The following is a 24,420-nucleotide window of genomic DNA, read 5'->3' on the forward strand; positions in this document are numbered from 1 at the left end:
CACACACACACACACACACACACACACACACACACACACACACACACCCGGCTTCCCAGTTCTCACCACCCTCATTTCTATCAGTACTCCCTCTCCTTTCCTGTTCCCTCTCTTCAAGCACTTCCTCTGGCTTTTCTTTTTCCTCTTCTCAGTGACATCCATGCATCTTCCCTTGAATGCTTTTTGTTACTTAGCTTCTTTGGGTCTGTGAATTGTGATAGGGTTTTCCTATACTATATGGCTAATATCTGCTTATAAGTGATTACATACTATATGTGCCTTTCTGGGGTCTGGGTTACCTCACTCAGGATAATCTTTTCTGTTCCATGCATCCATGAAATCTGCAAATTTCATGATTTCCTTGTTTTTAATTGCTGAGTAATATTACATTGTGCAAATGTACCACAATTTCTTTATCCATTCTTCCATTGAGAGAGATCTAGGCTGATTCCAGGTTCTGCCTATTATGAATAAAGCTGCTATGAACACAGCTGAACAAATACCCTTGTTGTATGACAGAGCATATTTTGAGCACAAGAATTCTATAGCTGGGTCATAAGGTAGGGCTATTCCCAATTTTCCGAGAAACACTCAGATTGATTTCTAAGATGGCTGTACAAGTTTACACTCCCACCGAGAAGGATTAATTCAGGAAAACTGCAGCCCAGTAAAGTTTCAATTTTAAGTCAGCAGTATATAACATGTAGGGGTGGGTCAATTCTATCTCAATTGAAAAGTAAGTGAATATGCACAGTTTGATAATTTTGATACAAAGTTGATAGTTTATTGTTGAGACACATGTAATGAGAAATGGAATACACAATGGTACAGGAGCTTTAGTCTTTTCATTAAGGGTAAAAATTATGCCTTATCTAACATTAAATATTTTACTTAGTGATTTTTTTAGCAGATAAACTCTGAGGTACTTAGTAATATATAATGAAAATGATGTTAACAAGAGATTTGAAAGCATTCTTTCCTCTGTATTTAGAGTTAGTTTGAAAGGTTTGGGGTTTAGCTCTTCTTTAAAATTCTGGTAAAGATCTGTGGTAAATTCATCTGTAAATTCATCTGCTGCTGCTTAGGCTTGGTTGGATTGGAAGAATTTTATTGTTTCAACTTTGCCTTTTGTGAAGTTCCTGCTTAATCTTTTCTTTGGTTCTTGTTTTAACTTTGGCTTACTGTATTCATTAAGTAAATAATACATTTTCTTAGGATTTTCCAATTTAATAACGTTTTTTGGAATTGTCTTTACAGTCTTGTGGGTTCCATTCTGTCTTTTGTAATAATTCCTATTTTCCTTCCAATTTTATTAATAACGTTTCTCACTCTTCCTTTCTTTTTGGTTAGTTTTCTTTTTGTTGGTTTATCAATCTTGTTATTCTTCTTAAATAGCTAACTCTTTATTTCACTTAATATTTGTTGTCTTTCACATCCCTCCTCCATTAATTTATTAACTTTTTTCTCTAACTTTTATTTTATACATTGAGCTATGAACTTCCCTCATAGAACTCTGTGTTCCATAGATTTTAGTATCTTATGTTTCATTTTTATTTATTTCTAGAAAATGTATAATTTTCTTCTCTATTTCTTCTTTTTGCAGTTCATTCATTGTTCAAAAATGTGTTGTTCATTTTCCATAACCATGTGTATTTTCTTCGTTTTCCTACTGCTGTTAATGTCTAGCTTTATCCCCTTGGAGTCCAATAACATATAAGAAGTTTTACAGTTTTTCTCTATTTCCTGTGAGATGCTTTGTAGTCTAATATCTTGTTGGATAGTCTGATCTTTATCTTTGCTTCTGAGGGAGTGGGAGTATTGCACCATTTTTCTCTTAGATTTTCTAAAATTCATGTGTTCTTTTTTTCCTTAAAGTGCTTGTACTGTATCACATGGCCTATTTCAGAATTGCCTTTTATTCTTTTCATTCTTTTTGAAAAATTTGTTTAGAGTTCTGTTTATTAATGGTGATGATTTTATAAGATTGTTACTTTACCTTAATTTTATTAATGCTTTAAGAAGGGAGAAAATCAGTACTTCGCCTCGGCTGACTCCTATTCTTTCTTCTTGATTTTTACTGTAATTGTTTGTCTGTCAATATTGAGTTTAATTTTTGTGAAGTTTCCATAGAGTTACTGAGAAAAAGATGTACTACCTAGTGTTTACAGAAGTATTTCTGTAGATATTTCTTAAGTACTTTAAATTAATGATGTCATTTAGCTCAATCATTTCTCTTTTCAGTTATTTAAATGAGTCACACATTGGTGAAAGTGCAGTATTAAAGCCACTTATCATTAATGTGTTGGAGTGGAATATCAAGACAATGAAAAAGCCCAGCATGGATGAGATAGGAGCTTATGGCGTACCACCCTAAGCTGAGAAAGTTACTGGCAGATACTGGCTTCTGGGAAAGAGAAAGTCACTTTGCTTCAGTGATTCTTTGGCAGATGGCTCTACAACCATGCTCATACTGGCAGCATTAAGTGGAAATATTAAATAAGAAAAAATAGGAGACGATGGAATTGAGACAGAAAAGCAGTGGTGAGAATATGGAAGGATTTGAAAGGTTTGTAATGGTAAATCAATTCTATCAAACTAGGCATGGATACATTCAATTAAATAAATAAAATTATTAAATAAACCTAAACATATCTATATTTTTAAAAATTTTATTATGGTGTTCCTTGTAGCTTTATTTGAAATATATGTAGTGAGATAAAAAGAAATAAAAAACCAGAATAGCAATGCATTAGCCAATAGATTTTTGTATTAATGAGAAAAAAAAAAAGTCTTTTCAGCATATTGTATTCACCAAAGGTTTGAGTTCTGGAGTAGACAAATCACTTTGTGCTGCAGGAGTCCTGCTTTTGGTTTGAAAACTCATTTCGTAGGTGTTCTAAGGGCCTTGAAATTAAAGATTATTATTAAAGTGCCTCAGTAACATGACTGTATAATGAAGCTCAGTTTTGAATTTTTTGAGAAGACGTGCTAATAGTTCATGTGAAGAATATAAGAGTTTCAATGAGTAAATTGAAATTAACAAAACATGATTTTAGTGAAATTAAGTACCAGAGTAAATATAGTTAAATATTTTCCAGGACACTGAAATATCCAATTTACAATAATTTTGTAGTATATTTGCATATTTAACAAAATTGAATGAAATATAATGCTTACTATACATTTCATTATGATTTTGTGCCATGATCCTGCTGAATAGACAATTTGAATTCTTCTCTAAAATAACTTATGATCCAGTAAATAAAGCCAAGTTCCAGGAATTTCAAAGTATTTGAAACAACCACAATAAAAACGAATAATCAATACACTAATGAAAAAGCACGGTGCCACTTCCGTATGAAAAAGAATGGAAAACTTTTAATGGTTTAATATATTCAATGAAAGAAGGTGGAAATAGAAAGACTTGGAGGGGACAGGAGCTCCAAAATGAGATCAACAGAGCCAAACAAGTAAACAAAAACAAAGAAACAACCAAACAAAAAGTTGGTCCCTGGGGGCCCTGAAGGAAATGATACCCCAACCAACGACCATGCATGGAGAGGACCTAAAACCCCTGGCTCAGATGTAGCCCATAGACTCAGCCTCCAAGTGTGGTTCTTAGTAAGGGGCTCAGGGACTGTCTTTGGGATGAACTCAGTTGCCAGCTCTCTGATCACCTCCCCCTGGTGGGTACAGCCTTGTCAGGCCACAGAGGAGGAAAATGCAGCCAGTACTTATGAGACCTGCCTGGTAGGCTAGGGTTAGATAGAAGGGGAGGAGGACCTCCCCTATCAGTGGACAAGGGGATGGACATAGGCAGAGAAGAGGGAAGGAAGGTTTGGGAAGAGATGAGGGACTGGGCCACAGCTGGTATACAAATTGAATAAATTGTAATAAATGATAATAATAATAATAAAAATCTAAAAAAGAAAATTTCCTATATCTTAACTAAATGGTAATATGGTAACCAGATTATTATTTGGCAAGACTGAAAAAAAAAAAAAAAACGAAAAAAAGAAAGAAGCTTTAACAAGTTAAGAAAGTAATGCTAGAAGAAAATAAGTGAATTTTTTAAAAAGTTCTACATTTTACTTGTATAAACTCAATATTAACAGACATTTACAATAAAAATTAAGAAGACAAAATAGAAGAGAAGCTAGGTACTGATTTTTCTCCCTTCTTAAAGCTCTAACAAAATTAAGGTAAAATAACAATCTTTTTTTTTTTTTTTTTTAACCAATGTAGGTATAAATTTATTTTGTAACTTAAATGCTGATTTCTGTATTCCCTATATCTGGCTGCAAGCCTTGTTCTGAGAATCTCCAGTATTTTGTGCTGTGAAGCTTGTTTAAATAAATATAATAGAATTTCAAGTATTTGTGTGATAGCTGGATTAAGAGAAATCTAGAGAAACAGACATAGCTTTAGAAAAAAATGTCATTAACACACCTCAGAATCTTTTTCTGCTTTGACGTGTGCCTTCAACCATGTCTGTCCAGATCCTTTGATCAGTAACCAATTGGTTTCCCATAGTGAGAGGAACAAGGACTATTTCTAACAGGAACTCAATGACTGGCTCTTTGGCCTCCCCACCCCCCAAGGGAGGAGCAGTCCTGTTAGGCCACAGAGGAGAGCTTTGCAGCCAGTCCTGAAGATACCTGATAAAACAGGATCAGATGAATGGGGAGGAGGTCCCCCCTATCAGTGGACTTGGCAAGGGGCACGGTGGAGATGAGGGAGGGAGGGAGGGACTGGGAGGGAATGAGGGATCGGGACACGGCTGGGGTACAGAGTTAATAAAATAACAATCTTATAAAACACATCAACTACTAATAAATAAAACTCAAAACAAATTTTTCAAAGATTAAAAAAGAATAAAAGGCAACTCTGAAATAGGCTCTTGTGATATAGTAACCAGGACAAGCACTTTAAGTAACAACAACAACAACAACAAAAAAGACATTAATTTTAGAAAAATCTAAGAGAAAGGTGATGAAATACTCCCTCAGAAGCTGAGAAGAAAAAAATCAAACTATCCAGCAAGGTAATACACAAAACAAATTCAACTTCTAGCACAAAATAAAAACTATGCTGCAGATGATGAATGTTGCAGTGATTATAAATGGGGAAATATCTATCTATCTATCTATGTATTTGGTTTTTTTGTTGTTGTTGATTTTATTTTTTTAAGACAGGGTTTCTCTGTGTAGTCTTGCCTGTCCTGGACTCACTTAGGAGACCTGATTGGCCTTGAACTCACAACAGTCTGTCTGTCTCTGCCTCCCAGAGGACTGGGATTAAAGGTGTGAGCCACCATGCCTGGCTAAATAGGCTAATATTAAATAAAAAGCAAAAATCAGATATTTTTAGCTATTTTTTGAGAAATCGTATAATGTGTTCAATCGTATTTAATCTCATTTCTCACCTCAACTTCTTATTCACTTTTTATGTCTCAGATAACCTGATTTATATTATTGCAATTTCATTGTCTTTCCTATACTTTGTATATCACAAATTGCAAATGCTTAGTTTAGATTTAAGACTACATCTACAGCCAATATAGAAAAGATATCAAATAGAAAAACTTATAAAGAGTCTTAGTTACATGAAGGAATTCTAAAATTGTAAGGAGCAGATTTGGATTTATTTATAATAAACTACATATATTAAGAACAGTTATGAAACAATCAAGAAAGTCATATGTGAAAGTTACATTTGAATGTTTAGCTCATTTGTATTTGGCAACCTTGAAGAAAAACATATCTACCCTGCCTGGATGAGTTTAAAGTTTTGTATCTAGATCATTCTCCATCATATCTTGTATTTATCAACTTAAAAAAAACCCATCTTTCTAGACCTTAAAACAATTTTTTTAGGTCCTAAGAAGTTATTTTACTTTCGATGTAAGCAGCAAAGAGCTAATAGAAGAAAAATGCTCAGAGAAAATATCTGACACAGCAAAGCATACGTAGGCTTCACAGGAGAAAGTCAAAATTGTATAACTTTAACACAGCTGCAATCATACGATTTTGGTGCCTCTTAAATTTCATCTCAAAATTTGCTAAAGAATTTTATTTCCATTTCTCTTTTCAGTGAATGAGATAATAGGGTGGTTTCTGGTAAATACTGGGCATAATTACTCCTGATAAAGTAAAAGCATAGTTCTCCTGGGTCGCAGAAGTAATTTTTTTATAATTTTTATTTTTTAATATTAATCACAGTTATTTACTTTGTATCCCAGCCGTAGCCCCCTCCCTCATTCCCTCCCAATCCCACCCTCCCTGCCCCTCTCTAAGTCTTCTGGTGGGGGGGGGTCCTCCTCTCTTTCCATCTGACCTTAGTTTATTAGTTCTCATCAGGACTGGCTGCAATGTCCTCCTCTATGGCCTAGCAAGGCTACTTGTCCCTGGTGGGGCGGGGGGGGGGGGGGGGTGTTAAGAGTCAGCCACTGAGTTCATATCAGAGACAGTCCCTGGGAAACCCCCTTGGATGCTGTGCTGCCATGGGCTACATCTGAGCAGGGTTTCTAGGTTATGTCCATGCATGGTCCTTGGTTGGAGAGTCAGTTTCAGAAATGACCCCTGTGCTGAGATATATTTGGATATTGTAAGTAGGAGAAAACAACAAACAGGACAAGGCCTACCATAGAGACTCTACCTAGCAGTGTATCAAAACAGATTCTGAGTCTCATAACCAAACCTTCAGCCGAGTGCAGGGAATCATGTGAAAGAAAGAGGAGTTAGTAGGACCTGGAGACAATGGAAGCCGAAGTAATTTTTAACAAAATGTGGGGAGGAGAAAGAGAAGAGGAAGGGAAGAGACTGAGAGAGCTGTGCTCACCTCCAGGGCTCTGGTGGGGGGGGGGAGGGTAAGGCTGCAAAAGTTCAGGGATTTGGGGGGCCACAAGGAGCCCTTGCCCCTGGGTCTGGCCTCTGAGTAGGTGAGTCAGCGGACAGGAAAGGGATCCCTTGAAACCAAAATGGAAGCTCCTCTCTGCCTCCCAGCTGGAACCCCAGGAGTGAGCAGGAGGGTCATGGTCAAGCCTTATTCTGCCTTGGGAATGGACATTGGGGAGGGATGCAAAGGTGGCTGCTGCAGAATGTATTCAAAACAAGACAACTTTGGACCTTTAAAAAAAAAGAAGCATTTTTAAAATATGAATAAATATACATGTTCTTGTTTGTGAGATAACCAGTAAGTATGTTTAAAAAGGAGCAAGGACTGTTTCCAGCTGAGACCTAATTGACTAGGATCAGAAGGAAGGGGAGGGGCATGCATGCAGAGGGTGGAGGAAGGAAGGGATTGGGACAGGAGGAGGGAGGGAAACACAGGGGGGATACAAAGTGAATTAAGTGTAATTAATAAAGAAACAAAAAAAGAAAAAAAGAAAGGACCAAGGATATGCACTTCAGCATGTGCAAGATTCCCGGCTATTTTAATGTATTTTAAATCTCATTGTTAAAGGGAATACTGTCAGCTTCAGGGGACCTCATAGAAAATCCTAACTGGCATTGGAGAGAAACTTTAATACATATCCAGATGGATAGGGGCACCTTTCTTTTCCCTACACCCATAGTTTCCCCTGTCCTTGTATTCTGCTTCATTGGTGAAACATGTTAGATCAGTAAGACTAAGATAATTATCCCCTCTGTCTCTCTGAGTGCTGGGATTACAGGCATGTTCCACCGCGCCCAGCTTAAATTGATTTAGTCAGTGAATGGAGGGAAATATGTTCTTGGAGAAACAAGTCTGTTCCTCTGTATGAACAGTCTGAAGACTGTTGCCACCATTCACTTTGTTGTTTCCTTTTTATTCCCTCACAATTTTGAAATGCTTCGAAATTTTATGCAAGGTCCTTTCCTCACAGGGTTCAAGTCTGGTGGGAAAACTTTAAAATTTTAAAAGTCATTGAAATAAAATGAAAATGCCTTATATAGCTCCCCAGTTTCTAATCTGGCAAACTTCCAATGACATAGACTTGTTCTGGGGACAAGCTCTGAATCAAGAATTGACTACCAGCCAAAATCTTTTCTGTTCTCTGGGAAACTCTGATCAGCTAACAATAAGAAGCAATCCATGGAATCAAGGGTTCCTGTTTCCAAAGTTAATACAAAATGTATGCTCTGAATGAGCAAACTGAAATGTCCGCACAGTGCTTTCATCAGTGATTGTGCTGTTGAACAAAAACGACACTATTTTGAGGAAGCCTGGGTTCTGCTTTGCTTGCTTGCTATTCCTTTTTTTTTTTCTAAATAGATTTTTTTTTATATACCATATGTTCTCAGTACAGTTTCCCCTCTCATAACTCCTCCTAGATATTACTGGTCTCCCCTCTCATCTGAATCCACACCATTCTTGTCTATCCTTAGAAAACAAAAAGGTATCTAAATAATAATAACAATAAAATAAAACAAGATAAAGCAGAAACAAACTAACCAAATAGGAAAGTAAAAAAGAAAACCACAAACAAAAGAAAAAGCCCTAAAGAAAAGCACATGCAGATGTAAAAACACACATATTCATACACACTTGAGTCCCACAAAAATATTAAACCAGTTTCAATTATATATACCAAAAGAGCCAGTAAGAAAGAAAGAGAAAAGCCTTGACAAAGTGTTATGAGATAAAGAATTTCCAAAGATGCCACTGAGTTTGTCTTGTTTGTTTGTTTGGTTGGTTTTTTTTGTTTTTTAAAAAAATTATCATTTATTACAATTTATTCACTTTGTATCCTGGCTGTGGCCCACTCACTCATCTTCTCCCAATCCCTCCCTCCCTCCCTTTTCTCTGCCTATGCCCCTCTCTTAGTCCACTGATAGAAGCGACCTCCTCCCCTTCCATCTGACCCTAGCCTATCAGGTCTCATCAGGACTGGCTGCATTATCTTCCTCTGTGTCCTGGCAAGGGTGGCCCCCTCACCCTACCCTCCAGGGGATGTGATCAAAGAGCCAGTCACTGAGTTCATGCCAGAGACAGCACCTGCTCCCCTAACTGGAGACCCCACTTGGAGACTAAGTCTACGGGCATGGAGAGAACCTGAGTTTATTTTTGTAGCCATGTTCTGTTGGCTGTAGGGCCAGCCCTCAAGAGTAAGAGCATACAGTGAGGGGCAGACATCTCTTTCACCAATGTAAGCTTCCAGTGCCAGGAATGCAATACCCATACTGTCAAGCTTGTACCTATAGAGCCTTCACCCCACATCCTTGGACCAGTTCATATTACTGGAACATATAGACACACTACCAAAGGAAGAAAACCATCAGCCATGCTACAAACCCTTTGAGATCAGATAGACCTAGAAGAGACCCAAACGCAACTGTTCCGTTAAAGGAATGTTGCATTAAGTTGACTCATTGACCTAATACTCTAGCTGTGAGATCAGTATCTTGCTCAGCCACCATCAGAGAAGATTCTTCCTGCAGTTGATGAAAGTAAATACGGAGATACACCATTTGACGATGTGCAGCGAGAGATCTAGGAACACGTGGAGCTAAATGAAATCTCTCCATCAAAATCCTCTCCTCAGAGCTCAGGGAATGCCTGGCAAAGAGGCAGAAAGATTCTAAGACCCAGGCAGAATGGAGGACAGCAAGGACACAAGGCCTTCTGAACATAGAAGGACAATCTCACATGTGAACTCGCTGAGACTGTGGCAGTATGCTCTAGGCCTGCACTGGTCTGCACCAAGTGGGATTTCAGTGCTGACAGAAGTGGGAACATACTCCCACCCTAACCCAGAAGCTATCTTCAATGATAACCACTTGTAAATGAAAAATTAGTGAGTTTTCTTCAATGGAGTCTCACTGGACTACAAATACCTCTTCTATTTGGATATAATACTTTTTCTCACTGTTTTAAAATTGTAAGGTAATCTCTTTAGACACATGCAGCTTTATTTTATGATGATGAAAATTCACCTTGTGATAACATAGATATGCATATCTCCATTAGAAGCTAGAATAGAACATTTAGGCCTGAGTTAGAGTGTGAAGTCATTGTTGCTGGGATGCTGCACCCTGCTCTAAGGCTTGCAGCTGGGGCAATAGAAGGGCCTAGAGTGCAATTTGTGTTGAGTTGCAAGAGCACTGTTACAGGATGGAGCGCTGAACATGTGAGAGGAGGACTTCTGCCTTTTGCCTGCGGAAGTTTACTCTACACTTGTTTCCTCTGAGATGGGCACCTTTCTCAGTCAAAACACGTATCTGTTTAAATGGTTTGGTGTTGACTTAGGGAGTTCTATCTTTGTGAAACTTATTTTCTACATTTTTCAAGTATTAGAAAATTTAAAATAAGCTCCATTTGCTTTCTCTAGGGCACTGCTTTTCTTCTTGCATTCTAAGCTATTCTCTGAAGCCATGATTAAGTTCATCTATGAGAATCCGTTTGTGAAAATTAATTCCTGTCACAAAGCATCTACATCACTTATGTGTATAGAATCTACAAAATTTTGAGCTATTATTAGATATCATTTTACAAAAAAATATGTATATGGTGAGTTAAAAATAGTGCTTTAAATGTTTTTTTTCTAACATACAGATGCAAAATGAAAACGTTAAAATTGTATTTCATCTCTCATAATTAGGAGAGAAATCAGATGTCATCAGTTCAAGAAAGTTAAGAAATCACAGCTCTTTACATCTTAAAGAATCTTAGGAGCTTGGGGAGATGGCTCCTAAGATAATTTACTTCGCTAAGCAAGCATGAGGAGCTGAGTTTAACACTGGTTTGGCTCAGAGCAGCATGCATGGAATCCTATTGTAGGTGGGGAAAAGAGAAGGATTCCAAACACTTGATTGCCAGGTACTCTGGCCATGTCTGCAACCTAACTTCAGTATAATGATGATGATGACAGTGAACAGTGTTAAAGAGGAAATCCAGATACTGACCTCTGATTTTCACATGCTCATGAGTGATGAGTATGAGTAATCACACACAAACTTGTATAGCATGAACACACACACAGTGGTGGAAATAAATCTACAAACATGTTTACAGTTAATTTTTCCATGAAATGAGAGATGTTAACTGAATATCTGCTAGCCAAAATACACTTGCACCTCCATAGACAAGAATTACTATCCATTGCCAAGATATGCACATTGTATGGAGTCGTAAAATACCTCAGCCACAAGCAAAGGCTGTGATCAGACAACTTAGAAGGTCATACTGTAAACAATGAATAATTTGCTTAAACAGCATGTTCTAATATTTACATATTTTTTTCTTGGTCTCTGACTTCTTTTTCTATTTAATTTTATTTTTTTTCTTAACAGTTACATTTTATTAACTCTGTATATTTACATATTTTTAACATTTGTCAAACTATATTAGATATCACAGCCTGAAAAACATTCAAATCAAACAAAATAACAATGATTGGACAAAGATTGTAAAAATATGCTTGTTTATTTCATTAAACCTAAAAATCAGGTGAAAGTTAAATAAATGGATTATTATTAAACAAAAACATATTTTATATTAATATTCAGACACACAAATATATAATAACAAATAGTGACATGTAGCCTTCAATGATTGTTTTCTTTCATCATAAACAGGGAATTTAAGTGGAAAATAAAAAGAAACAAAGAAATATGGAATATACTTGACAATAAAATCTTTGCCTTTTTCCTTACAAACTTGACACCTAGATATTCTTTAATTTTTTATTTTATTCATTTTTAAAATATATTTATATTTTTATTAATTACAGCTTATTCACTTTGTATTCCCACTGTAGCTCCCTCCCTCATTTCCTCCCAATCTTATCCTCCCTCCCTCATCTTCTCCCATGCCCCTCCTCAAGTCCACTGATAGGGGAGATCCTCCTTCCCTCCCATCTGACCCTAGCCTATCAAGTCTCATCAAGACTGGCTGCATTGTTTTCCTCTGTAGCCTGATAAGGCTTCTCCCTGCTCAGGGGGAGGTGATCAAAGAACCAGCCAGTGAGTTCATGTCAGAGACAGTTCCTGCTCCCATTTGGACACTGAGCTACCATCGGCTACATCTGTGCAAGGGTTTTAGGGGTTCTAGGTTATTTCCATGCATGGTCCTTGATTAGAGTATCAGTCTCAGATAAGACACCTGTGCCCAGAATTTTTTGATCTGCTGCTTTCCTTTTGATCTGTGGAGTTCCTGACCCCTCTAGGTCTTCCTATCTCCCCCTTCTTTCATAAGATTGCCTGCACTTTGCCTAAAGTTTGGCTATGAGTCTCAGTATCTCCTTTGATACTTCGCTGGGTAAAGTCTTCCAACTGTCCTCTGTGGTAGGCTCCTGTCCTGTTGCATATTTTCTCCCTCTTCCAATGTCCATCCAGTTTGCCTTTCTGCATGAAGATTGAGCATCCTACCCAGGGTCCTCCTCCTTGCTTGGCTTCTTTAGGTGTACAGATTTTAATATGTTCATCCTACATTATATGTCTAATATCCACTTATAAGTGAGTATATACCATGTTTGTCTTTTTGCTTCTGGGATACCTCACTCAGGACAATCTTTTCTGGTTCCCATTTGCCTGCAAATTTAATGAATTCCTTATTTTTAATTGCTGAGTAGTATTCCATTGTGTAAATGTACCACGATTAACTTCTGTATCTATTCCTCTATTGAGGGACATCTGAGTTGTTTCCAGATTCTCGCTTTTATGAATAAAGCTGTTATAAATATGGTTGAGCAAATATCCTTGTTGTATACTTGAGAATATTTTAGATATATGCCTAGAAGTGGTATAGCTGGATCTTGAGGTAGCACTATTCCTAATTTTCTGAGAAAGTGCCAGATTGATTTCCAAAGTGGTTGTACAAGTTTACACTCCCACCAGCAATGGAGGAGGGTTCCCCTTTCTCCACAACCTCTCCAGCGTGTGTTGTCACTTGAGTTTTTGATCTTAGCCATTCTGATGAGTGTAAGGTGAAATCTCAGGGTCGTTTTGATTTGCATTTCCCTGATGACTAAGGACTCTTGAGCATTTCTTTAAGTGTTTCTCTGCCATCCTATATTCTGTTACAGAGAATTCTCTTTTTAGCTCTGTACCCCATTTTTTAATTGGGTTACTTGATTTTTTGTTGTTGTTGTTGTTTAACTTCTTGAATTCTTTATGTATTCTGGATATTAGCCCTCTGTCAGATACAGGATTTGTGAAGATCCTTTCCCAGTCTGTGTGCTGTTGTTTTGTTCTGACAACAGTCTCCTTCACTTTACAAAAGCTTTTCAGTTTCATGAGGTCCCATTTATTGATTGTTGATCTTTGTGACTTGCCAAAACCACAGAATGGAAAAAAGATAGCATCTTCAACAGATGGCTCTGGTCTAACTTGATGTCTACATGTAGAAAAATGAAAATAGATCCATATTTCTCACCCTGCAGAAAATTAATATCCAAGTGTAACAAAGACCGCAACATAAAACCAGACACACTAACCCTCTCAGAAGAAAAAGTGGGGAAGAGCCTTGGACACCTAGATATTCTTTTAAAGCTGTATTTAGAAAGTATTCTGCATCTCACTTGTAAAGATGACTGACTTTAAAGCAATAGTCTCTGGTTCCTTTTCACTTGAAGGCAAACATGAAAATGGAAAGCACCAAAGGCCTTCTGCTCGTTATTTGTAAGGTGAACATTAGAAATTTCACATCGCAATTGTGTTTAGAAACTTTGTACATCTTAGGGAATTATTTACATGGGAATGTTGTAAAGTTAGCTTAATAAAATTATAACAAAAGTGATAAGAATAAATTCAAGGTAAGGAAATAGCAGTTTTCTCTGGTATGAGTTTTCTTAAAGTAATTTTTGCAAATGCAATTCACAGGCTTTTTCTGAGCATAGTCCAATACCACGTTCAAGAACTATACCTCTATGTGAACTTGTATTAATGTTTTAAATAAATATTCACACTTTTTTATAGATAGCAAAATACCATATTGTTGTCCGGCTTTCATGGAATAATTTGGATTTTCAAAGAAAGCAGGATATTTTCCCTTCATATTCTTCCAACTAATTTGGAGTGATCAGATTGTTTTTTCTAAGAAATATACATCAATATGTAATTTTACATGAAAAACTATTATCATTTCTTCTTGCAATAAACTAGTCACTATTGCATTTTCTTTTAGAGAAAGCGCTGCATTGTTGGGAATGGCTTCAATAGTGGCACAATGTTTAACCAGTAACCTCTGCTTTCTGATTGGATTTCAGTACTACTCCATAGAAAGAAATCCCTACCTGGTACTGTTAATCTAACCAAAAGTCCATGGTTGTGGAGCTTAAAGACCCTTGAAGCTAGCCTACTAGTGTTAGTCTGTTTAATAAACACTGTCAAACTGCCTTCTGGAATCATATATCTCTAACTGTAAATTAGTCAGCTTTTATACCTCATCAAAGAAATCTTTTTACAGTAAATATTTAACATAGAAACAACTGGTCAAAGTATATAGACTAGGTTTGAAGTACTCATCCATACATGGGAAATCTATATATTATCCTCACCCTCCTAAAGACTGAGAGATCACTGGAGAAGAGGAGATGGGAAGATTCTAAGAGCCAAAAATAATTTAATACCAGAGCTAACCATTTTGCTGATAGGACTACTAAACTCAATAATTCTTAGCAGTTACATTTATCTATAAAATATTTATATAAGATAAAGCCAGCCAACATTCTAGCGTAGACTGAGGAAGGGTTCCTGACCCTCACTCCTAAGTGATGGGCTATGGGCAATTGATTTCTGAGGGAATGTGCTGTGTAGTCTTGCGTGAACTTGAGAATAACTAGAATCATCTTAGAAGAGGGAACGTCAGTAAGAAAATGCCCCCACCAGATTAGCCTGTAGTGTGTTGTTTTTGTTTGTTTGTTTGGTTGGGTTTTTTTGTTTGTTTGTTTTTGTTTTTCGTTGAAGATGTACGTGGAAAGGCCCAGCTCACTGTGGGAGATGGTGCCACCTCTAAGCTAATGATCCTTGATGCCATAAGAAAGCAGGCTGGGAAAGCCATGAGGAGCAAGCCAGTAAGCAGTCCTCCTGATCTTCTGATTTTTACAATTTTCCCAACTCCTATTCTGCAATGTCCCCTTAGACTTAGGTGTGAGAGTGTTTTGTAAATGTGTCCATTGTGGGTGGGCTCCATATTTTGCATATTGACTCATTGTCGTTTTCTGCAGTACTCTCCATCACCCCATCAATGACCAGCATGCCACAATAACTCTACAGGAGAAGTTGTGGCACACATACTTTGGTGGTAACCAAAAGTATTGGTTTTAAGACTCACTCAACAAAATTGGATTTAAGACTCACTCAACAAAACTGATACTTTGGTACTGAAAACTTAGCTGAATGATTAGTGCTGATGAAATAAATCTCTGTTGTTGGACAAGACCCTATAACCACTAATTTACTAAAACACATCATACTTTTAAAGAATAAATTTATTTTAATTAGCTCTCTCTCTCTGTGGCATGTGTGTGTTTGTGAGTGTGTGTGTATTATGGAGGTAGGTGTGAAAGTAGGTAGGTATAAACGAATAAAAGTATTTGCCTTGAGAGGCTAGAAAAAGTTGTCTCATTCCCTGGAGCTGAAGTTACAGGTGTTTGTGAGCCATCTTTAGTGATTGCTGGGGATTGAATCTGGGTCCTCTTTGCAAAAGCAGCAATTGCTGTTAACCTCTGAGACATCCATCTCTCTAGTCCTGACTAGATAAAAATTAGAGTATCAAAGTTTCAAATTGATTTAGTCCAAATTTAAATGTTCCTTAGAATACGTGTCATGCTTTCCTTTTTCTTCCATTCCAATTCTCATTGACATTTTGAAATCTCTGTTGTTTGTAGTCTAAACTCAACCTCCGAATGCATACTTTTCACCCTCTGATCTCAAGGAGAAATCAAGGTACTACTGAGAGGGGGAAAGGTTAGCGTTTGCAGATTTTCTACTTAGACATCATTTATATCTGGATTCAAAAGATTATTCTACTTTACCCTTTCCTAACTGAAATACCATCTAAACATTTATATTTGTTTTGAAGAACTTACCTTGTATTTTATTTTGTATATTAATTCAAGCCAGAGATATTAGCATAGTTTGCCGTGCTTTGTCATTCTTTCTCAGAGAAGTCTCTTCTTCATGATGCACATGTGTGTATAACTATACACATGCCTGAAGCACTGACTTCTGCTGCTCCTCCATTTACAAAGTTTGCCAGATATGGCTCTACATTTAATCACTTCACTCTTTCTGAAGTGAATTCTTTGCTATTATGAAAACATTCCTATTATTATTGTTCAGTAAGAAGAGAATAATGTTAAATTGACTTATTCTCTAGCAGTACACTTACTTTTTGTTGTAAAAAAAAAGGACTTCTTGACAGGATTACTAAACACTAAAATCACTGCATTGTAGAACTCTCATTGCCCTTTATAAAAAAGCAAGATTACCTTTTTTCTCTTTAGAATATTATGTTTTCCATCTTCTCTTGAAAGAGAATGGAACTTCAAACACTGTTTCTCAACCTAAGGCTTCCCAGGCATATATTTACACATATTAAGGAATCTTCTTTTAAAATTGTCAATGCTGTCAAGACTAATTGTCAAAAGCAGCTCAATTATAGAGCTAGTTTTTTTAAATAAAATTATTTTGTAAAATTTTCCATCTAAAATAGCACCTACTGTTTCATTCATAATTGCTCCAATCACTGCCATTTTATAATATGCTTTATGTCACATTTCTTGTCAGCGGGATACATTATCTTTCAATATTCCACTTTTACAGGCCTCATCACAGGGATGTGTAAAACCAAATCCTCTGTGAAATAATTAACTGAAAATACCAGAGAAGTTGTGTTAGTTTTAAATTTTGCTTGGTTTTATTTTTGAGAGAAACATTAGGTGTGCAATTATTTAAATTAATTTTAATGCCCCTATTATTAAGATGTATACACAGGAGATACTGAAAATATGTTAATAATGTTTATTACAATTAATTTTAAATGGGAGTTGAGATTTGAAATGTTGAAACTTCAAGGTATAAAATGAAAACACCTGACTCAATAATCTCAGTAATAATCTCAGTACTTTAAAAAGAGTTAAGGAGATACCATAGCAGTAAGGAAAGGAATGTGGGAAGATCCTAATATGAGCTTAGTGCCAGTAAGGATATTTTTACAAGGGGGTGGGAAAGTGTTAAATATAGACAGACAGACCAAAATACAGGAGAGTTTCTTTAAAATAAGTAAAAATATTTTAAATATATATATTTAACTTAATCTGTGTGGTGTGGTAAAATTTTGGGGGTACCAGAGATGAATAAGCTTAATTACAAAATCAGTCAGATTCTAACCCTTTGCCTGTTTATTTGAAACTCATTTTCTTTAAAAGTTTATTTATGGGTATGCTTGTGTGTGCATGTGTCGCCTGAGAGCGGATATCTGCGGAGGGCAGAACAGGGTGCCGAGCCTCTGGAGATGGAGTACCAGGTTGTTGAGAACCAACTCATATGGGTGGCAGTAGCCAACGTGTGGCCGTGTACAAGAGAAGCAACTGCTGCTGTTGCAGAGCCATTTCTCCAGAGCAGTTCATCAGCAGCAGCACATTTGAGTTTATCAATATATAACTTTATTGTTAAGATAAAAACTGCTTCAGTTAATTTAAACTCTATACCCAGTTGGTCATATACTTTTCTGTTTGCAAGTATTAATGTATTTCTCAAAAAAAGAAAAAAAACATAGTAAATACTTTGTCACCTTGGCAGAAAAATGTTTTCCAGCACCTTGAGAGAAGTTCATTCATTTTTTCCAAGTTTAAAAGTGTGCAAAATTAGAAATTAAAAATGTTGCATACTTTGCCCATATAGGATCAATTGTTACAAATTAATAAAATAATTTTTCTCAATAAAATTGCTTCAAAAATAACTCAAATTTTTTGTTGCAGGAGACAACTGCCTGGCCACTGAGTACAGCAAGATGAAAAGTATGCTTTTAGATTTACAAAACCAAAAGTACATTACACAAGAAAATGAGAATCCTAACAGTGATGACATATCTAGGAAGAAGCCGTTGGTGGATCAAATGTTCAAGTATTTTGATGCAGACAGTAATGGACTTGTAGATATTAATGAACTAACTCAGGTATGATCAATGATTAAATAAAATGCCTTTCTTAAATATAGAACATAGTTTTATATTTGTGAAAATTTCTATATTTAAATAATATATTTAGTTCATATTATCAAATGAGTGGAAATTAAATGTTAAGATCTGACTATATAACTGGTTATGGAGGTATATGCAAAGAGATGGTGGGAATGAAACTGGACTGAGATACACAATTTGATTCTGTCTCAGAAAGTCAAAGACTTGGGCTAGCAAGTGTGTGTGTGCCTGGCTTCTATCGCCAAGCCACAGGGTAAAACAAACAAACAAACAAACAAACATACAAAAGACTTAGCTAATTTATCAGAAACATTTACTTAATACTGCACTATTTTATAATTTACAAGAAATATGTGCTTGTGATATATTCTATATCTTAAGCAAAACTATGAGCTATGTTGTGGATCTTGTAAGATCGCCACTGTGGACAATGATGCACGCTGCTGCGGGGTAGAGCTCTGAAATTTTTACTGCTCAGAAGTTGATTACCGTGTGTCATCATTGGCTTTAAAGCTGCATATGGTCATGGACCATTTACCTGTAATCTTATGTCCTTTGTTTGTCTTTGAATCTTAAGCAATGCAGGACTCATGAAATAAGAAAGTGTTCATTTCTGTCCTCTGAAAGAACTTTGTTAACAATTTATATCTCAAGTGTTTGATAGAACACATCTCAGCCTAGTCTTTTTTCAGTTTGAACTATCAGTAACTGATGATAGAATATCTTTATAGATATACATATATTTCAACATGTCCATTTTAGAAAATCATATCTTTCAAGAATTTATCTAATTTTCGAGGCTATCAAATTTAGAATATGGAATTATTCTTAATATTTTTTATTTACCTTTGTAACTTCATGGACTCTTTTTTGCTTTTATTAAGTATGAATCCTTCTTTCATACACTGTATCACAATCACAGTTTCCTCTCCTTCTATTCCTCCCAGCTGTTCTTCCCATCTCTTCTATCCCCAAACATCCTCCCCCTCAATTTTCTATTCAGAAAAGAGCAGGTCTGCAAAATGCTACAGCCAAATAGGGGGAAAAAAAAAGAAGAAGAAGAAGATAAAACTAGGCAAAAGGCCTCATACCAAGACTGAACAAGACAATCCAAAGGAGGAAAAGGGTCTCAAGAGCAGGAAAGAGAATCATAGAAACATTGCTCCCACTGTTAGGAGACTCCAAAATCATCAAACTAACAGCCTTAACATATATGCAGAGGACCTAGTGCAGACCCATACAGACCCTTTTCTATGTCGTTCCCCAATATCCAAAGGAAGGAACCAGATTGGGCACCTTCAATACAGACTCTCTGTACAATGTAGATCTCTTCACTCACTCCCATCTATTGCTAGAAGAAGCCTCTGATGACAAAGCACTAATCTAAGTATAGCAGAATATCATTGGGAATTGTTTCTCATTTCACTGATATTTTTTTTTTCTTTTGCTAGTTGTTTTTGGTTCTATCCTAGAGCTGTGGGCTATCCAGCAAGTAGTTCCTGTCCTTTCAGTCAATAGACAGCATAGACTCCTTATAGAGGCATGGGCCTCAAGTTAAACCAAGCATTGGCTGGCCACTTCCACAAATACTCTGCTACCATTGCCTCAGAACATCTTTCGGGCAGGCCAGATTGTAGGTGGAGAGTTTTGTGGCTGGGGTGGTTACCAGGCTTCTCTTCCCATAGCCACCGCAGGGCCTTCTCAGGCCAGAGACTACAACATATGGGGGAAGACTTTATGCAGGCACCAGCTCAACCTCTCTGCCATCAATGTAGATGTTTTGCTCTGCAGTGGGGCCCCACTATCAGCTTTTAGAGAGTAACCTTCTGTCCAAGCATCAGCCTTGGTTGTTTAGAGATCTAGATGGGAGATTCCCCTAAGCCAACAACTCAATTGACTATAACCTAGTCTCAGTACTGGAAACCTTGTCTGGCTACAATAGATGACCAGTTCATATTCTGTATCTTTTATTACTAGGAGTTCTCACTCGGGTCATGCACATAGATTCCGGGAAGTTTCCACTGCACCAGGTTTCCACACCACCTCCCTAGTCCAGTGGTCTCTCCATATTGTCTTCCTCCCCCTCCCCATACTTCTTGCTCTTGTTCCCAACAATCCCCAGTCTACATACAAAATTACTTCTATTTCCCCTTCCCAGGGTGGTCAATGCATCCCCCCTCCCCTTAGAGACCTCCTCTTTACCTAACTTCTTTGGGTCACCATTTTGTAGCTTGATTATCATTTACTTAACAGCTAATATCCACTCATAAGTACTCATGGGCTCTTTAATGATTCTCCTGTATATAGAAAGTGCTGGTATTTCACCCTCCAGTAGCTATTTAGATAAAACAAAACATGGGCTGAAGAGATGGCTTAGCCATTAAAGGCTAGGCTCACAACCAAAAATATAAGAAAAAAAAAAAACATTTATATGGGATCCTTGGAAAATATGTGATAAATATGTTTTAAGAGGTTTTTGCCTATTGTTCTGAGGGTTTGATTATTTATTTAAACAATGTATATATATATATATATATATAGTAACCCTTGACATATATATATACATATATATATGACAAGCGTTATAATGTTTAATATACATGATATATTCTTAAAATTTAACAGATATCCTGTAATAATAAATATAAAAAGTAATTAGGTTTTAAGAAGTAAAGTGCAAAGGTTTTAATGATATCTGTCAATAATTTAAAAACCATTTTCACCAAATAATATACAATATGTTATTCTAAGATATACCTGGTTACAAGTGATAATTAATAACTATACCTTCTCTGTGAGATTTTATGAATACAGCCTGGGAGTTGTCTCCATGTATTTTTGTCTTTACTGTCTGTAGTGCAGATATACTCTAGAGTTTCTCATGCATATTTTAAAGTGAATCAGCAGATACAGCCTTGTCTTGTTGAGGGAAAATTCACAATAAAAAGCAGTAATTAAAGATGACAAGATTACAGTTAACAACTTGAAAGCATCATAGTTAAGAACTTGTTAGCAGGAAGAAAAATGTTAGCTAAAATGAGCTGACTGGTTGTGGAGATGAACATTCAAATCCTCCTTCTTGATTACAGCCTAACACAAATGATAATAAACACACACAACTTATTTTGCTATGTAGAATGTGTTCAAATAAAATGCAAATTTAATGTAAAGTCTTAAAATTTTAATGGGATAATACTGCATGAAATTGATAAAATTGTTTTTAGGCCACTGGAGAGATTTATCACTGCCTTTGAAGGTCTAGTAGGGTTTAAAAGGCAATATTAAACAGTAAGTGGCAACGACTCTTAGGATATTCCTTTCCCAAGATCAAAACAGAATATTTTGTTTGCAAAGGAACTGGAGCTTAAAGTAAAGACGTCCTACAATACTTTGAATTATCTTTTTTTTTTTTGTGTGTGTGTGTGTGTGATCACAAATTTGCAGTCAAGAACTTTGACTGTAACTTTATAAAGCTACTTATTTGCTGTGTAATGTTTGACAAGTCATATGCTCAATTTCTCATACTCTCTCAAGGGTCATTAATGACTTAAATTTGATGTAACAACTGTTGTGGTTTGGTATATATAAGTTTTTTTTTATAAAGATAATAAGTACACAGGCAGCATGACGTTGGATGTAACACCAAATCAGACTTTCATGAAGGCACAGTGGGATGATAATGGAGGGAAAGAGGACACCTTTTTAGAGCTAGTGAGTCAGTAGTAGAGAAATTTTTTCATTATGCCTAACCTTAGCATCTTTCATGTATGATGTGTAAAAGCAATCAAACATTAGTTGAAGTTATAACTGAGCATGTGTGCACAGCTTCAAACATGCAAAATATTTTAAGTGATGGATTAATAATGGAAAATTATAATATAAATAGAAAAACATTTTTGTTATACTGATAAATTAAAAGAAATGAGGGCATGAAATCTACTTTATTCATCCCTGAGGATCTCATATAACAATTCCATATATTAGCATGTTAGTGAGTCCTAGGGGTCTCTCCAGAGACACATAAATGTTTTCCTCTGCAACCATGGAGGTCTACGTTTCCTAGAACACCTGTAGTCATATCTTTATAGGTGGATGTTAAACGGAACCAAACATAAGTTAAATAACACATATTTTACTTTGGGATGCTGATATACATTGAGCTAAAATGTTTCTTGATAATATTAAACTTTAAACATTTATGTACATGTAGTTTTTCCTATAAATTAAGTTATATTTGATCAAAATACAGTTTATACATGTATAAAACTCTAAAAGAATTTTAAGATGCTTAATTAAAATATTAAATTTAAAATAATATGTTAAAAAGAATGAAATTATTATTTTAAATTTGAGACTTATTTTATTAATTACTGCATTTTAATTAAATATGTTTAATTATTTAAATATTTACTATGTATGTATATATTCAGTTACATTACCATAATCCAGATTCTATTTTTATTTTTTTATTATTATTACTATTATTATTATTTACAATTTATTCACGTTGTATTCCAGTTATAGCCTCCTCCCTCATCTCCTCCCCATCTCACCCTCCCTCCCTCTTCGTCTCCTATTCTTCTTTCCTAGTCAACTAGTAGGGGAAGTCCTCCTCCTGTACTGTCTGACCTTAGCCTATCTGATCCTATCAGGACTGCCTGGATCCTCTTTCCCTATGGGCTGGCTAGGTCACCCCATCAAGGAAGAAGTGATCGAGGAGCAGGCAATTGAGTTTATGTCAGAGACTGTTTCTTCTCCTCTTATTAGGGAAACCAACATGGAGACTGAGTTTTCTTTGGGGCTATATCTGAGCAGGAAGGGGTCTAGGTCTTCTGTATGCGTGGTCTTTGGTTGATGCATCAGTCTCTGCACTTTCCCCTGGGCCCAGATTTTTTGGCTTTGTTGGTCTCCTTGGGGGGCTTCTGTCATCCTCCAAATCTTTCTATTTCCCCCTTCTTCCATAAGACTCTCTGAGCTTTGCTCAAAATTTGGCTCTCTCTGAATCTTCCTCGATCCCCTGGTGGGTGACTCCTTTTAGAGGATATCTGTTGTGATAGGCTCCCAAACGTTTCCTGTCTTCTTTCACTTTTGGGGTCTAACCTGATTTCAGATTCTACTTCTACCTTTGTACTTCTATTTTAGTCTTACAGAAATAAATCTTCAGTTATAAGATGCACTGTAGATTTCTGAGTGATTGGATACAGCCAGACCTTTCCCCCATAACTGTTTGCAGTGCACTATGGGATAGAATATGAGAAAAAAATTACACTGAATCTACAGTGTCTAATATGTATAACTGTCGCCAAAATTTTAAAAATTAAGGATAAGATCCTAGCTACGTTTTTATCATGAAAAAGACATGTCTCACAGATTAGGTTCTGAAACTAAGATTAGCATGTGGAAATTTTGTCAGGAAGTGGCTTTTAGATCAACATCTGGAGGAGAGTAAAAGTAGCTGGACCAGGATGAAACTGACCCACGGACAACTTTCCGAATTCTGAAATTCACAGAAAAGGAAGGGTGCAATTCTGACAGGTACTCAGCTATGAGCTCTCAGTAGCCGAGCATCTACAGTATGATACAGAGTACCATGACAGTAAAGGTGGATCTGTGCAATCCTGTTCATATTCATATGCAGGAACACAAAGAAGTTGTCTTATGAGGAGTATCTGTTATAAACTGGACAAAGAGGATGTACTGTTCATATAAAAAAGAGATTATTAAGGACAAAGACAAACAGTCTTGGCTTAGCTGGTCTTGACTTGGATAGATGGTGCTTAAAGTTCAGTTGTGAAGATACTTGAGATAGACTGATTTGTGATAGGGTTAGTTTATATGATTCCATTTTGGTTGGGATGTGTAGCCTGTGACCTCAGTAGGAAAGTCAGTGTAGTGCTAAAGGGGTACTGCAGGTAGGCAGAACTGCCCAATGACCTCTGATGTCATTGATGGAGTAATGCATTACAGTTGAATGCTGGTACATGCTGATCATGAAGCCCTGAAAAACTTAAACACCCAAGATACAGTTTCTACAACTGTCAGCTCTAAATCTCGGTTTCTTGTGGTTGCAATTTCATTATCACTCAAAATAATATAGTTCTACCTTGTCATCTTCTTGGCAATTTACATAGCTAACTATATTACATTTTATAATTTCTAACACATAAGTTCCGTACATACTAAGTTGAAGAGGATAAAATAAATGACATCTGAAGACAATGCTTGCCGCCATCTCCCCTGAAGTGGCTCACCTGACAATACAAAGAAACTAGTGACATCTCTGGTCTATCTCTT

At 36.3% G+C, this 24,420-nt stretch overlaps 1 protein-coding gene across 1 annotated transcript in view; it reads left to right on the plus strand.

Moving 5' to 3' along the window:
- The window catches only part of Fstl5 (follistatin like 5), a 687,984-nt gene that overhangs the window by 303,814 nt on the left and 359,750 nt on the right, over nucleotides 1-24,420 (plus strand). Inside the window, exon 5 of the mRNA XM_055596667.1 lies at nucleotides 17,906-18,102. Coding sequence (XP_055452642.1) covers nucleotides 17,906-18,102 — 197 coding nt within the window. The remainder of the gene's footprint in view (nucleotides 1-17,905; nucleotides 18,103-24,420) is intronic.

Source organism: Psammomys obesus, unplaced genomic scaffold (assembly GCF_907164565.1).
Source record: "Psammomys obesus unplaced genomic scaffold, mPsaObe1.curated_primary_1811, whole genome shotgun sequence".
NCBI lineage: Eukaryota > Metazoa > Chordata > Mammalia > Rodentia > Muridae > Psammomys > Psammomys obesus.